The 17,481-nt window shown below is 44.3% G+C and overlaps 1 protein-coding gene across 2 annotated transcripts in view; it reads right to left on the reverse strand.

The window, feature by feature from the left end:
• Positions 1 to 17,481, reverse strand: part of LOC118792056 (estrogen receptor beta-like) — a 22,171-nt gene continuing 4,690 nt past the window's right edge. For both annotated transcript variants that reach the window (XM_036549755.1, XM_036549754.1), the window contains exons 2-9: positions 14,161 to 14,605; positions 13,842 to 14,014; positions 12,361 to 12,477; positions 10,709 to 11,020; positions 9,595 to 9,733; positions 6,057 to 6,190; positions 1,358 to 1,541; positions 1 to 487 (exon numbers count right to left, since the gene is read on the reverse strand). In XM_036549755.1, coding sequence (XP_036405648.1) covers positions 202 to 487; positions 1,358 to 1,541; positions 6,057 to 6,190; positions 9,595 to 9,733; positions 10,709 to 11,020; positions 12,361 to 12,477; positions 13,842 to 14,014; positions 14,161 to 14,531 — 1,716 coding nt within the window. In that variant the 5' untranslated portion in view covers positions 14,532 to 14,605 and the 3' untranslated portion in view covers positions 1 to 201. The remainder of the gene's footprint in view (positions 488 to 1,357; positions 1,542 to 6,056; positions 6,191 to 9,594; positions 9,734 to 10,708; positions 11,021 to 12,360; positions 12,478 to 13,841; positions 14,015 to 14,160; positions 14,606 to 17,481) is intronic.

Raw genomic sequence — 17,481 nt, forward strand, 5'->3', positions numbered from 1 at the left:
GAGGAGGGGCAGCAGGAGAAAGGGAGGGAGTGAGGGAGAAGGAAAGAGAGAAAAAGGAAGAAAGGGATCTGCGAGCGCAGAAAGATGAGCACGGAAACCCTCAATTCCGCACGAGTCCGCAGTCGCGCAAGGCAGCGCTGGTCTCCACTGCCCATGCGGTCATCTCCGCTGCCCGCTAATCCTTGCAATGGATGAGACATTTTAAGGGGTCTCTGGGGGAGCGAGCGAGGGGGCAGGGCTTCCCCGGAGTGCCTCTGTTTCTGGGGATGGCATTTCCAGGACCGAGCAGAGCCGCGTGGGTTCGGCGGGGCAAGCGGGGGGGTTGTCAACTGGTGTGCCCAGGGGGCAGGGCCCGGGCTCAGTGGGGATGGGGTTGGCTACACGGGTGCTATGCATTATATGGGCATCAAGCATCTCCAGGAGCAGGTCATAGAGTGGCACCATCTTCTTCATGGTCATGCAGTGCAGGTGATCCATGCCTTTATTACTGGGAAAGAACAGACAAGCAGGCCTGTGACCTGGTACTCTGCAACAAGGGGTGAAGTTCAAAGCTCAACAGCAAGGTTTTGACTGCCTGATTTAGATCAGAATCTTTACCACCTAAACTGCATTTGACCTTCAGAAGTTAGAGACAGAATTCTTTTTTAAAAATTATGGGGAAAAAACCTCAAATATAATTGCTGAAAAATTTCTATGATAAAATGTGTTCAAAGTGAAAAATATATCCACATATACCCAAATGTAATATAATATAAATGTATCCCTTATTTCTCATTTCTTGCCATACTGTATTTTATTTACGCAACTTCTCTAATTCACAGATTTTGCCTTTAATTCTTCAGAGTTCTGACCTGGTCTTTATGAGAAACAATACAGTCAAATATTGCTGCTTTTAACTTTAGCAGAGCAGATGTACTGTTCATAACACACACGAGTGCAGCTGAAGGAACGGCACAAAGCAGCCTTCAGGTGTGACGAATCACTCTGTTGAACACATGCCAAAGAGAGCTAATGCTAGGGCTATTTATGAAATGAAGAACAGAGGGTGGAGCTACAGCCAAGTGCACACCAGAGTTCCAAGAATGGAGTTTAAGTGGAAGCAGCGTGGTACTGTGGGAACAATGTGGGCTTGTAACCCAGTGGTTGCCAATTTCATTCCACAGTGGGACACTACTGTTGTAATCTTTAGTGAATGATCAGCTATATAAATGGATGACATGTAAACAATGTCAGAGCGTCAGCTAAGTGAGATGATGCAATGACAGTTGACATCCCGACTCAAAGGTGCACTATGTTGGTGGGCAGGGCAGGGGCGGACCGGTGGCTGGGGAGGTGGCGGGGACAGGTGGAGCCGTACCTGATGTGGCGAATGTGGGACAGCAGCATGATGAGGTGGGCGAGTCGGGCAGACTGCTGCTGGAAGGTCAGGCCCGTCCTGGCAATGGCCCAGACCAGTGCGTCTGTCACTGCGTCCAGCAGAGCCAGCAGCTTGGCCCGGCTCTGCAGGACCTCCCCACTGTTTGGAGAGACCAGGCACATGTCTGTGTGGACACACACATGGACACATACATCATATTAGCCTCACCCTAATTAGCCTCACCGCAATCACAGGTCCTTATTCACTCAGCTTCCTCTCAGGATGAATATACTATTAGACAGGCCAAGATTTATGTCCTGTATTTCTAGGGTTGGGTATTGTTTGGGTTTTTTCCGATACCGGTGTTAAAGCGATACTTTTAAAACGGTACCGGTGCCTGAACCTATACTTTAAAAAAAAGCACAGAATGACGGTCAATGACAGTAAAGAACAGTTTTTTTATTGCTAAGACAAATTTGAATTTGAAATTGAACAATATTGTGTAAAATTCCCTGCCGCACGCATACACCGTGCAAGGTGCCACTGTTTGATTGCAGTGTGTAGTTCAGCCCCACTAGTATAGCCTGGCGCTTAAACTATTACTCCACCGGTTGGTTAAGTTCCTTCCTCCATTGTTACCTGCTCTCCTGGCTCCTAGTTCAACTGAGTCTGCCAATACCGTTAGTTGTGCGTTGTGCGTCGCTGACAAAGTAAGTTCTCGGCTTACTCCGGTAACAAATGTATTGGTTGGTATTTAAAATTTACCACGGAAGATTCCGCTTCAGTTACTCCTTAGTTATTGCTACACTAATTACCTCAATATATCCATACATTTTCTCAGTGAATGTATAATTTCTTAATATTGTACATCACTAATATTGTCAATACATAATGATTATTGTGTATATCGCTTTGGAATGTCAGTTATATTCATTTCATGAGCACGAACTGTATATCACAAATGTGTAGCGTGCTAACGCAGTAATGTTGCTCTACCCAGTCCTTCTGTAATACTGCCAATGTGTAGCATATTTGAAGAATATATTTTAATATTATAATATAAGAATATATTTGAAGATGTCTGTTATAATAGTTGACTGTGAGAACTTACTATAGAAGTAATGTGTACTGCATAACTAATATTATTTAGCTGTTGCTGACGTCTTTATTGTATATGTTAGCAGTTATATTGCACTCTATTGTTATTTGAGTAAAGATTTATTGTATTTATTTGTTTACAAGAACCACACACACATCAGCACATATGTAACTATGTATCAGAGCCAGGAATAAACAGGTGGAGTTCACTCAGGAGTAGTTGCAGTTCTTTCTCACCGAAGAATTAGACCAGTTGGTGTACAACCAGCCCAGTGGCGTACGACAATATCTCAGAAATATATTAACGGTTTACAGTTTAAAGTATACATAAATTATAAATATAAATAAATACAAGACACTTAACAAATGTTCGCATTGTTAGCATATGTTTTCACTCTTCATCTTTTGTAGCCATGTGTTTCTGTCTAACACACTGAAGCAACATAGTGCTGTTGCTGCGATATCAACATCGAATAGATAAGAGTGGCGTTTTTCCCCCTGAAGCATTTCACATGGCCTCGAAAAACTGGAGGTGTGCTCCTGCATCAGGTATGACTAAAGGGAAAAAATACAGGAAGAAAACTAGCACCTTCCTTTCGCACGTAACTTATTTTTTTATGCTATGTAGCGCACATGGTTCGTTGTGTTTTCATTAGCGTTATTAAGCTTCTCACAGTTTTCAGTTAGCATTTGCTATATTTTTTAGAGTTAAATCGCTGTTTCCTCAAAGCTAAAATTAGCTAGAATTTCTCCGAATAGAATTTCTTGCACCGGTTTTAGCATATGCGCTTAACAGCTAATCACACCGGTATGACCATACGCGCGAAAGGGTTAAGTGGCAACAAAATGAGGGACCAAAATCTGCGTTGCGATTCGGTCTGGTAGATACCGGTCATATAGGAACCGGTGCCATATTGGCACCGGGTTTTGGTACCCAACCCTATGCAAAATGTACCAACTGCTCCCATGTTCAAATGCATTTCATTCATGTTCTTTAGAACACTGATTCTCAAACCTGCTCCTGGGGGCCCCCTGCCCCGCACATTTTCCATCTTTCCCTGCTCACCTGAGCACACCTGATTTAATCAAGAGCAAGAGCACTAATTTCAATCAGGTGTGTATGGAGCAAGGATAGATAGAAGATATGCAGGACAGGGGGGCTCCAGGAGTAGGACTGAGAAACACTGCTTTAGAATACATTCTGTACAACAGATTCTATATGCAGTGTTTCTCAATCCTACTCCTGGAGCCCCCCTGTCCTGCATATCTTCAGCCTATCCTTGCTCCATACACACCTGATTGAAATAATTAATATGCTCTTTATTAAATCAGGTGTGTTCGGCTAATCAAAAGTGCCACTGATGGAGTTTCGTGTCAGGTAGGTAAAGCAGGGAAAGATGGAAAACGTGCAGAGCAGGGGGGCCCTAGGAGCAGGATTGAGAATCAGTGGTCTATAGCAGTGTTTCTCAACCCTCTCCTGGAGGACCCCCTGCCCTGCATGTTTTAGATCTCTCCCTGCTCCAACACAGCTGATTCAAATGATCAACTCGTTATGAACTCCTGAAGCAGCTTAATAACAAACTGATATAACAAAGTAACTTGATTTAACAAAGTAAATTTACTGATATAACAAGAAAATAACAAAGTACGAGCCAAGATTCTTGGCTCGTACTTGTAGCACTATCTCTTACATTGTATTTGTAGCACGTTTTTGGCCTAGGTGGTATAGCAGCACTTTATTGTCCCAGTGACTGTATTTGGTATATGTAACCTTAGATCAGATTAGTTCTGTCTCACTACACTGACCTTGGGCTCAGCTTCAGTACTATCTGCATTGTATGACCTGTACACATCTTGCCCTTGTGCCTGTTGTTTGCCACTATATGCACTTTTGTATGTTGTTTTGGATAAAAGCGTCTGCTAAATGAATAAATGTAAATGTAAGCCGTGACGTCTGTAAATACCCCTGGGTAGGAGCTAAGCTGGTTAATAAGGAGGCAGTTAAAAGGCATTCTTTGTGTATTTAGATTAAGGTCTGCCTAGCTATCTAGTAGTAGCAGCACACATTACTGTGGTTTAGCTGTCAGCTTTAACAGTAACATAATCTCCTTACCTAGCTGTTTTTGCTAATGATATATAATGTTGCTACCATACAGATGCATGCCTCACAGGATCCATTTCAAATGTTGCTCAATTTGCAGTAAATTATCATATCACGACTAGCTCGTTAATTTATTCATTCACCAGCTGCCCCGGTTGGACTTGGAATTGCCCCAGTGAGTGCCCCACTCTGTTGTAGTGGACTGTGTGACCTTCAGTGTGATAAATAACTGCAGGCTACATGTGAGTGTATGGAAGGGTAACATTAGTTTCGCTCCAGTGCTCCTGCGTGGCTGCCCAGGTCCTCACTGTGAGACATGCCTAACGGGCAACTGCCGATTCCAAAAACAGGGTTGCTTAACCGGGAGAAATAAACGACGGAGGGTGGCGTTTCATACAAACATCTTACTTCTGTTGTAAGGGTTCAGTGGAAGCTGAAAGCAGGTGAAATGCATCTTTATTTGTGTCACAGCTTCCTGGATCGCTGCATGATGTTCCCATTAAGCCTGCACACAGCGTGAGTTATTTCCCAAACTCGTGCCCACTCTCCCTCCAGGCTCTCGCAGATAGGATTACCGTTCCCGTCAGTCATTCTGGCTCCAGCCCAGTGTTCGATTGGTGGATAGGGAGGAGAGCGGGCACAGCCACAGTCAAACCTCTGTTATTTTCTACACAGCTCATGCAAGGGCACTAACTGTGCTCCTTTCTGTCTTCAATAATAAATAGTGATCCTGTAGCTATTTCTTAGCTTAGTAGAGGAGCTCACACAAGGTAATTTTCCCATTGTAGGTTACATTTAACATGTTATCCACTTGTACAACTGAATGTTCAGTACATTGCTGAAGGATACAATGGTTGTGCCCCACTGGGGTTCAAACTGGCAACACTCTAGGTAATGAGCCTATTGCCTGGACCGCCACACCACTCTACTGCCTTAGCTTGGCCTAGTGCTCCTGCTAAATAAGCCCTGTGTGACTGGTTCAATGTGGGGACATAGAGAACGCATCTGTTTAATTGCTTGCTCTGCTCTCTGCTGCAGATGCAGTTGACTGGCACAGCAGTTACTATCCGCAGGTTCGCTCAGCCACCACCTGGCCGCAGATAAAAACAGAGAGGCCATTTGGGAGGGTGCAGAAACAGTGGTTTTCCAACCCCCAGTCTGTTCATGCCCCGCTGTGGCCCACATTTTTGAGGCGCTTCCAACCTCAGTGCAAAAATGCTAAATGGCTGAAGTGTGCCCAGTGAAGCAGGGTACATTTAGTAGCGCATTTTGGGCGCAGTCTCAAAAAAATACATATTTCAGGAATTAACCTCAGCATGGGCAAGATTTAGATGAGGGAAGCCACCAGGAGTGTGGATTTGGGGGTTGTTCCTTTTAACATAGTGTGCTCCACCCATTGGGGGTTTATGAAGCCTCACTCTCCCATCACCAGTGGGAACCAGGAGAGTGGCATACTCTGTGGCCAATGGTGGGAGGCCCTGAGCTGAGGGTGGGACTCACTGGAGTTGAGGAGAATCATGGCTTTGAGGCAGATGTACTCCTCACGCCGCAGCTTCAGTTCTCGAAACCTGGACGTGGCAGCCAGCAGCAGGTCAAAGATTTCCATAATCCCCTCCACACAGCTGCCCTCCTCCCTGAAAAAATAAACAGACATCTTACGATTTCCCACAGTGCACCAGGAGAAATGATGTCACAAAAGGAACTGATCTGACAAATTGATTGCTGAGACTGGCACGGCCCATGGCATTCCTTCCCAGAATTTCATCATCCTGCGTTTGTTATCGCTGACTAAGCTATGTTGATCATATCTGCCAGATTGCTCTAGTCATTACTACAATTAAACATTTACTATCGTTATCACAACACAATAATATAATAACAGCTAATTGCATTATGCTTCATTAAAACATACTAGTGATAGAATAAATGCTAAATACAGATGCATGCCAGACCAATAATGTATGACATGAGTTACCATGCCAGGAGAGCTCTAGTAGATATGGCAGTTTCAATTCCTCGGCTAGGGAGCATGCTGTCAAAGACATCCTCTTTTCCCCAAGCAAAAAAGCATGGATTTGTCTGGCTAGCTAGCTAGCCTAGTCAGCAAGCCCATCTATCATGTGTATAACCACTGCTCATCTCACACAGATGGACACATTTTCCCTGGCTATATTTGCATGGGTATTACTCCTGATGATGAGTCCAACGGTGTAGTTTTATGGAGTTGTTTTTTGGGGGGGATGCCTCAGACAGAGGGTGTTAAAGGCACATTTTATTGATGTGAGGAGCAAAACCCATTCTCTAGTGCAATTTGAAATATTATAAGAGAAAGATATAATAATAATTATAAGAGAAAAATAGTGGCAGAAATATCAGTGGGAGTGGAGGGGTATGAGGGTTTTCTTGGTGATGACGTGGCCATGAAAGCAGTGCCAGATGAACCAGAGAAGTCAACAGGACACCGCCCCCCACAGGTCAGTGGCCGGAAGTTTTCCGCTTCTTACTGGGCGATTCCCCACAGATGTGCATTTGGATGACAAAAAGAGAGCGAGGTGTCACGAACCCCAAAATGGGGGGAGCGATCACGTGCTGTTGGTTCAAATCAGTGAACCAACAGTAGCTTTCTTCTTGTGGAGAGAATTCTGTGACTGGTTCACGCAGTGATTGACAGTGCATGATAGCTCCACCCACAATTGGCTTAATGAAGCGTCAGTGTTCGGTTGCCACCATTGCTTCCGTTGCTATACATGATTCATTGCACAATAAATTTCTGCTAGATTCTCCAACGCCACCAAGTGAATGAATGAGCACAAAGGAAACTTTCACAATTCTGAGCCATATGACATTAAGAGTATACTGAAAAGCGAGTATGTTACAAGGACACATAACAGTCAAGTACCAGCAGTGGAAACCGCTGTATTTTTGGGTGTAGTGAAAAAGTTTGGAAGAGCACCCACATACCCATACCTCAGTGCTGTGGTCAAGCCTGCATGAGCAAAGAGCTCCTATTTCACACAATCTGAAGGTTAGGAGTTCACTTCTGCCAACACAACTTGTGAGAAGCACACAGCACCCCTATAGTACAGCCATTGATGCAGAAACACAGAGCACCATTTTAGAAGATGCAAAAGCAGAAAATAAATGTCTACAAAAATGTCAAAAATACTCTTGAACACTTTAAGAATTCAACATATTTTTCAGCAGGTTTAGAAAAGGTGACCTGAGAAGGTGGTGTCTTCTGAATCACCAGAGCAAGACATAGATAATACAGCCGACAGCTAAATACACCAATTACAAACATAACCTAAAGCCATAACACCCCTTTATCAACCACAGAGTCAGTTTAGTTCTGAACTCTTGAAGCCTTACTAATAATTATACACAATTTGCAAAATTTGTAGTTTCATTGGCTTACAACTGCCTGTAGTGACTTTTCCTTCACAATTCAGGTTGGTGTCTCAACATAGATTAAAAACCCAATGTAAATCTATGTAATGTGAAATGAGTAGCTGCATTTCAAATCCAACAAATCCAAGCTCTTCACCAAATCATGTGACTTCAGTAAAGAGAGTCATATGCAAGGTTACTTGGACCATGAAGTACTATTGGAATGCACCAGTTTGATGATACTATATACTGACATTTACATTTACATTTATTCATTTGGCAGACGCTTTTATCCAAAGCGACTTACAGTTCTTTACAATGTTATCCATTTATACAGCTGGATATTTACTGAGGCAATTGTGGGTTAATTACCTTGCAAGGGTACAGCAGCAGTATCCCAGCGGGGATTGAACCGGCAACCTTTTGGTTACGAGTCCTGCTCCTTAACCACTATGCTACACTGCTGCCACTGACCTTTCTTCCACAGTGTTTCTCATAGCTTACAGAGGTTCACTCTGATAGAGGTCACACACCCCAAGGTTTAAGCGAAAGGGTGAAAATAAAAGAATCAAAATGATGATAATAATAAAATAATATCAGATAAAAATTTAAAATATAAGAATATTTTACATGAATATGAATAAAACATGAACAAAAGAATAAAGAGAAAAAAGGCTGGTGCTAACACTGTAGAAATAAAATGGCTGTACTTCCCGAGTATGAAAATGAATGCAGGCTTCAGACTTCGCTTTGCTGTTTCACAAATAGGTTCTTTAATACAGTAGAGGAACAAGTGGATTTTCTCCCCAAGTACAGAGATAAAAGAACCCTGATGGTATGGTAACACTGATCTATAAAGGAATTCTTTCCCACCCCCTCCTTCTGGGTACCCATCCTGGCTGGTGACCTGTGGGGGCTGGACGTTCCCGCGGTCCCCCCCAGGAAGGAATCATTTGCATTCTGTAAGGTGGGCTGAAGCAACACCTTCCTGGCTTGTGACCTGTGAGGGCTGGAAGTTCCTGCAGTCCCCCCCCCCAAGAAGGAATCATTTGCATTCTGTAAGGTGGGCTGAAGCAACACCTTCCCTTGAATTCCTAGGGTTAGACTGGCCTGGCAAATGGTCAAGCAAAAGATTGTCCCCACATTGATGTTAACCACCATTCTGAGTACCCAACTGAGCTATTGTCCTGTGGTGAACAGACAGTCCCGTTGTCATCTCAGGAAGGAGTTGTTTGCATATATGAAATGGTGGGCTCAAGCAACACCTTTCTTCAACTTCCTGGGATGAAGCTGATCTGTCAGATACTCAACCACAACATGTTACATATCCCAACAAACGCTTCTGAATTCCTTCAACTGAATGTGAAAGGAACAGAATGAGTTTCCAGTGAAGAGTCTGTTTGATTTCATAAGCAGCCCTCTGCACAACATTCAAAAACTTTGACAAAAATGATACACAAACACCATCTGCACAGTGATGTACCAGCCTCGTTCACTAGTGAGGGGAGCTCTCTGGCATGCTATGGCAACAATGCGCAGATCCATGTTTGGAGAAGGGAAGGAGGGTGAAGCAGGGGGAGGGAATGGGTGGAGCAGGGGAAGGAGAGGGTGGAGCAGGAGGGAGTGGGCGGAGCAGGGGGAGGAGGCGCACCTGCTGAGGATCAGGTCGGGGGAGAAGATGAGCTTCCCAGGGTGGTCCACAGACCTCCACATCAGGCCCAGCATCAGCACCTCCAGCCAGCAGCACTCCAGCAGGTGCACCTGATCGAAGAGGCTGAGCTCCACGAAGCCTGTGGACCAGATGGAGAGCGGCATGCTGACACACCACCAAAGCTAACATACGGACACACTGACATACAGACACCGGTATGCACTGATGCTGACGCACCGATTAGGACACACTCTCACATGCTGTCACAAACTCGCACGGAGACCTACCCTAAGACTGGCATACCACTGCGCTGACACAATGACAAACAGTCACCAAAATAGAACCCTTGAGCTAGAGATCCGAACCAAATCATACAGTTTGCTTATCCCTTAGAGAAAAAGAAACATATCCACTGACCAGCCAAAAACACACTGACACACAACTAGGCACCAAGAATGACACTGTCAGAAACTGGTAACACACTGAACATGCTTGCTGTCACACACCAAGAGAGGACCACACGCACATAGAGGCACACAGTCAATCCCTACAGTGACAGACAAACAGCCTATAAATAGAATACCAAATGGAGGACAATAACTTTGCTGGGTTGCTCTCTTCCTGTTTGTAGCATGAATATTCAGTGACTAACCCAGCCTTCAGCTAAAGACTGATCCAAGGATGCTTTCATTTTTAGAGCAGGTGTGACCTTAACCTGTTAAATTTCTTTTTGCAATTTCCCCTTTTTCCACTCATATTACTACTGGCTAATTATATATTTTCAGCTTGTAACCACAGCAACAACAGAACCTGTGTAGGAATGTGGGATGAGATTTTTCAAAGCTGTACCATTAGTCAGCAAATGACACAGTTGGTTTCAAGCCCATGCTTTTGCTGTTTGAGCTAATCAGGACAACACTTTAAGAATTCAAAGAACTGAGACATTTAAAGCAATACCATTATTCTGCTTAACACTGTCACATCCCCCTGCTTTAAGTCTGAATGGGCTCAACTGCTGCCAGTCACACAGATATAAACACACCTCAATATGCACAAACAAGCACACGTGCGCACACACACAAGCACAAACACACACACACACACACACACACACCTGGGATCTTCTTGGCCCAATTGATCATATAAACAAGCTCCTTGTCGGCAAGGCTGGTGAGCGCCATCATCATGCTGGCCTCAGTGAAGGGCTTCTGCACCTCCTCACTCAGGTAGATGGCAGGCGGTTCCCCCTCCATGATGCGTGAGATCAGCTGCTCGGGTGTGAGTGCCAGGGGCGGGGCGCGGGGTTCCCTCACCTGGGGTACAGCCGCCTCGCCCCTCCTCATGCCACCCCCCCTGGAGCAGCGGCCCCCCCAGGGTGAGCGCTGGGGCTGACCCCCCCTGCAGCTCCCACGGTCCCGCCTCACGCCTGCCCCGGGAGAAACGAAGAAATGAGTGAGAGGCCGAGCGACCCGCCAGGCACCCAAAACATCGGCATTATTAAAACATCAGTACTCTTAAAGTCATTCCTCATCACCAGACCAGAATGGCCACATTATTCTGGAGAAACACTACTTTTCCATGTTTTCATGCATTTTGCCTTTATTTTAAATTTCGGGCAAAATCCGTAGATCACACTCACAGGGACAGCATTCCAGGACAATGATGTGTCCCTCACACTTACACCCTCATATACCCACAGGGGTAGAACTTTCAACTCTAAGCACAGGATCAGCTCCTCTTATCTGCATTTGCTAAAAAAAGGGGCTGATCTCATTTGTCTCTTCACCATCGGTAATAACATGCATAGTGCTGTCACTTCTGCTATGACACACAATACAGCAGCAGCAAGCTGACAAGCTAGATAACTGTGGAAGGCTAAACCTGTCAAAATATATAAAGTGATATTTTAATCAGGTGTGATTAAATTATGAAATATGCAGACAGTAAAATTAAAGAAATCATTTAAAAAGTACATAAATATAAAAGCTCTTGTGGCGAGTGCTTGTAAGAAAATTACTTCAACCTTCAGGTCTTCATTTATTCCACAATTTTTTTTATTTATTTTTAATAATTTTATTTATTATCATTCCATTATATCTTGACAGCTCTTTTTTATTTGTTTAATTTTGATGGTTTTTGTCTTCCACACATATCTACAAGCTGGAGTGAATTCTTTGCCTTTGTATTTTGCCTGACTGGTTGCCAGTGTCTACAGCATGAGATTGGTTTGTCTTTGGTTTATTTAAAACCTCTTTCAGAAAGAGTCCATCTTTGAGTGCTCCTCTTCAAGGGGACTGAGGGTGCATCCAGAGAAAACCAAAGAAGGCGCAAATGAGAACAGAAGTTTATGTGGCGACTGCTGACTTCCACACTCAAGTTCATTTCCATGCCTGAGTAAATGCTCCAACAGAACAAGACTGAGCTCTGCACTATTTCTGCCACCACTAGGTGGAGCCAAGGCTGCATGATCATCCTGTCTCACATCTTGTCCATCTCTGAACACAATAACTGACAGAGTTTACAGGTGAAAGTAGGATTGGGAAAATGGCCGTGCTGAGGAAGCAAAGAGAATAGTAAATATTAGGGCTGCTGTGGTGATGGAGCAGAGCCACTGAAAGAGGAAGAGAGAGAGAGAGAGAGAGAGAGAAAGAGGGAAAAAGAGACGGAGGGAGAGACATAAAGCGAGAGAAAAAGAAGGAGAGAGAGAGGGAAGGAGGGAGAGAAGGAGAGACAGACAGAAAGGAAGAGAGACAGATGAGGGCATACCACATTTCATCATTCCCACTTCATAGCACTTGCGAAGGCGGCATGCCTGGCAGCTCTTGCGGCGGTTCTTGTCGATGGTGCATTGGTTGGTTGCTGGGCAGATGTAATCATTGTGCCCTTGAGGCCATGGTAGAGGGAGAGAACAGCACAGCGTCATCAATATGAACCAGTCGAATTTCAGTCAACCAAACCAATCAAATTTGACCTCATACAGCATGGGTGGAGTTATCACAGAGTGTTTCAGATTGCCCTGCAGACAACAACTGGGAGCCCACAGAAGCAGAGCAAAACAGCTTTGTTCTGCCAGGGTAGGTAGGTTGGCCAGGGTTCCCTCATCTCACTGCCCTCAGGCACCCTGTGATTTGGGTGTCTGCGAGCTGCTCAGCTGATTTCAGCAGAGCAGCGCCTATTCTCAAATTAGTGCCTGCTTCACTGTAGCATAAAAGCAACCCTGGGCTACATGTGGGTGCATCGGAGGACTGCATCCATCTCATTTCAGCAGTCCCACACCAGCGCAGAGGTTGTCCCAGTGAGACTAGCTTCATGCGCAACTGTAGATTCCAGAAAGCAATCATGGACACAAAAAAGGGAGACAAGGACAGAAAAGAGCACATTATAGAAATGTAACAAACAAAATGTCACGGAACACAAAAACGTATGATCATGTAAAGGGTGCATTAGCTATGCAATCATATCAGAGCATAAATTCCACATAGCAGTCTACTCTGTTTCCCTCTCACTGAGCAGCTCAGAGGACTTCAAAACCAAAGACAGAAGAAAGCACATGCTCCTTTAAAAGGCCCTAAATCATCCAATGTCTGTGGAGGGAAGGGGGTGGGGGTACTCAATTAAAGCATTTTAAGGGTCAGTCTGATTTGATATGAGAAGCTGCACCGCTGAATCACTCCAAGACACAGGAGCATGCCTACCAGCAAGGGTAGAGAGAAAGACCGTAAGGGAGCAAGAGAAACATACATTTTGTTACTCAGCTGAAATTCTTACCCAGTGTGACTTTAGTTAACAAAAGTTAACAATTTACAACATTTTTAACAATTTACATGTTATAAATGGATATCACTGAGGTATATTTACTGAGATAATTGTGGGTTAAGCACCTTGCCTAAGGGTACAGCAGCAGCACACCAGCAGGAAATCACACTGGCAACCTTTGAGATATAAGGCCTACTTCTTCCCACTATACATCACTGCTACCCAGAAAGACACCTTTACTCTGAGGGGTAACCTTCACGCAGTAACATTGTATGTGTCCATAGCAGAATGGTTCATTCATTTGGAGACTGGTTCTTAATGGAACAGGCCGATTAGGGTTGAAATTAGCAATCAACAGCATGACCAATAACAAACCACTCTGGTCGATCACAGAGGAGGGAGAGAGCTGCCTGGCAAAATCAGGGGTGGAGTGAAAAACCAGAAACTGAGAGAATAAGGCCTTTTAAAAATAAAAACATAAAAGGGGGTACCTTGGATGCTCCTCTTGAAGAAGGCCTTGCAGCCTTCACAGGACCACACGCCATAATGGTATCCCGAGGCGTAGTCCTGGCACACGGCACAGAAGTGCATGCTGCCCTTCTCTGCAGGACCGCCTGCCTCCTCCATCTCAGCCCCGTCCTGCTGCTTCTTACTCGCCAGCTCACTGCGGGGGGGGGTGTGACAGAGAGACTACAGGTCACCTCGGTGTGAGGGGACACCAGAATGCTGGCCACTCTGGTGGTGGAGTCATCTACTGAGGATTAATGGGCTTTAGAGGGTAAAGGTGTGAGTGGGTGCTGGGGGGGGTACCTGCTCCAATCTGGCATGTGGCTGTGGGAAGCAGGCTCTGCCCACAGGCAGTGGGAGGGCTCAGGGTGCTGGAGACGGGACTGATGGCAGTGAAGAGCCAGCGAGGGCACATGGCCGTGCGAGGGCCAGAGGAGGGGCGGACGGGCATGGGCTGGGCCGAACCCCAGCACAGGGGGCCCGTATAGGGTGAGGGCCGGGAAGTCTGGACCCCTCTCCACGTAGGGTGACGGGATGCACACACCCTCCGAATCGGACGGAGCAGCAGACACAGCGGCACCATAGAGGGGCGAGAGCACCCGCCCGCCCCTTTTGCTGGAGTCCGCCTCCTGGAGCTGCAGCCGTGCCTGGCCCCGCCATGAGGAACTGGCCATGCTGGACCAGTGAGAGGCTGGGCTTATCGCATCTTCTACACAAGTCCGTCACAGGAAGTTCCTACTGCAGGGGACTGAGAGAGACACACACAGTATAGGAGACTGACAGAGATACACAGCAGTGTGGTGGTGTGGAAAGAAGCAGGGCTCGTAACCCAAAAGCTGTTGGTTCAATTGCCTGCTGGGACACTTGTACTTAAACTACAATTACTTATCTCACAACTAACCCATAAGGAACTTAACCCACAATTACCTCAGAAAATACTCAGCTGTAGAAATGGGTAACATGAGAAAATGTAAGCAGATAAGAGCATTTGCTAAGCAACTAAATAAATCTAAATAAATGTAAATGAAGATCATGGTTCACAAAAGCAAAGAATTACACTTAAGTTTACCCACAGGTAAAATTAGGTTTACATTGTTAAATCCTGAAAGAAATGTAAAAAAAAAAACTTAATAAACTTAAAAACTGCATCTTAATTTGTTACTGGTGCAGATAGCATTTATGTACACAGCCAGAATGCTACAAACTTCATCCCATAAAACACACAGTTACACAGACCTGTGTAAGAGCCATTTTAAGTATAATCAAATTTAAAACGTGCACTGCAGATTCTTGAATGAGAAAATAAATCAATTTACATTTTGTTGTTATAATCTAATAGCAGGATGTAACAAAATGTAACCCACTGTGGTACAGACACACAGACAAGCCATTCTGCTTGAGATAGAAGGGATGACAGCAAATTCAGATTGCTCAGACATGCTGTTCAAGGTGAGACTGAACAGACACATTTGGGAGTATCAGCTCAGATAGCACTGTGTTGTGCTGCAAAAGCATCTCCAAACATCCCGGGATCAAAGCATCACCCATTCTGGCTTGCTAGTCACTCTGTGCACGTCGCTAAGCAACCCATTTCCTTGATGAAAATCTCGCTGCTCTCTGGAGCTTGCCAGAAACCTCACCCCTCTCAAAACCATCCAGACTGACAAGACACCAACACAGACCATGTTTCCTTTCATGGAAACATCACATCATGAGTGGATATTGACATTGATTTCTGAAAAGGATTCCCAATATACTGTGGTCATTTCTTCTCTTTCCCACACTGAACCTGATGACTGTTGTCATGGGATACCAAAAAAGGGAAACTCTCCATATACTCCTCACAAACATCCTACACAGCATCATAAAATAAATGGTAGGGCAGCAGTATGGCATCATGGTAAGGAGCAGGGCTAGCTTGATTCCCTGTTGGGGAACTGTTGTGGGGTAGGGTAAAATTGCAACCAATATAAATGACAATAAATTGACAGTATGGTAATGTCAACATTACATTGTGTTCCACCAGGGTCATGGCTAGTGGTGTAACACAGTGATGTCAAATGACAAATCCTCAATGGGTGAGCATCTTCCAGCACGATTTCAAGTTTGACAATGTAATCATTTCAAACAACACAAACAGTGTCAGTTTGCACGATTCTGGATATATGCTAAGTTTCTCTATTTCTTCAAAACCTACAATGACCATTCCTTTAAACAGAAAAAAAGACATTCATCTTAGAGAGATATGAATTTTAGGGCCATCTCACATGATTTAATGAATTTGTTCTGATAGGAAACTCCACAAACATAGTGCACTTTCTCCTCTACTCCAGCATACAGTGCAAAGACACTTCTAGCACTCTCTGCTAAATTGCTGTCCTCTTAAAACCCAGTCACTATTTGTTTGTCTCAAGCAAAAGGGTTACTTATGGTGGAGAGCGTAACAGTGGAGAGCATGGAGATACCACCAGGTGAGGGAAGGTACTGCAGTTTGTTATTTTTGGGATTTTCTTTAAACTGTACCAAAATAAAATTTTGCTAAATGAAAAAGATGCAAGATGCAAAAGCCGGTTACACAATACGTAACCACTGTTTGTGTTCTGTACTAACATAGAGAGGTGCACCATCAGAACAGATCTCAATACCCAGACACATATACACACATTTAGGCAGAGCAATAAGGGTTTTGTAGTTTTTTGTAAGCCCCTCACTGGACAGTACTGACTGTTTTACATTACATTGGTACATTTTACATGAAAATACACATTTTGCATTCCAATTCTCTCCGGTACACCTGTCTTATTTATGTCCCTTTTTTGTTTAGTTCATAAGACCTGGTCAACCTTTAAGAGCAAGGCTTACATGTTTATAATCTCCTAGGATTTGTCAAATCTACAACCCAAAGCAAAAGTCACTCCTATTGACAAAGTGCGGTATGAATTCTATAAACTTTGCCATACATCCACTCCAACCATTTCTGAGCATGAACCAAGTATTTTTTATTATATTGTACTGATAGCCATCCATGATTTACACTGGAGAGCATCCATTTAGGGTTTATGCTGTAACTGGACAGGAATAGTCTGTGTTGACTTTTAGATAGCTGTATGCTTTGGGTTGTACTGCACTCATGTTTGCTACTTGAAATGTGTGCTTTATTTTCAAGTGTTCTGTAAGTGGCAGGGATAAGAAAATCCTCCAAATAAATGAGTAAACAAAATTGAAAAAGACATGTAAACAGCTTGAGCTGACACCTGATTTGACTGATTTGAATTCCCACAAGCTTCATTAAATAAATAAATAAATAAATAACTTTAGTCCTGAGCAGATTGCGGTGGTTCGGCAGTTTGCTGCGAGGACCCCCCTGGTGGTCAAACTGGGTAAGTGTACCAGGTGGGCTGGCCGTTAAGAGAAGTTAATGCTGTATCCAGAGGTTCAGTTCCAGACAAACACATATATTTTAGACCTTAGCTTCAGCTGCAAGATATGCTGAAATGAATAAGGACAGACAACACTGTCATCCAGCTTCACAAGCGCGACGGGCCAAAATAATAAACTAAAAAGACATAAATAAACTATACAGAATCTGACATCTTGACTTTCGTCTTTCACCAGCTGTGATGT

The sequence above is a fragment of the Megalops cyprinoides genome, chromosome 17 (assembly GCF_013368585.1).
Source record: "Megalops cyprinoides isolate fMegCyp1 chromosome 17, fMegCyp1.pri, whole genome shotgun sequence".
Lineage (NCBI taxonomy): Eukaryota > Metazoa > Chordata > Actinopteri > Elopiformes > Megalopidae > Megalops > Megalops cyprinoides.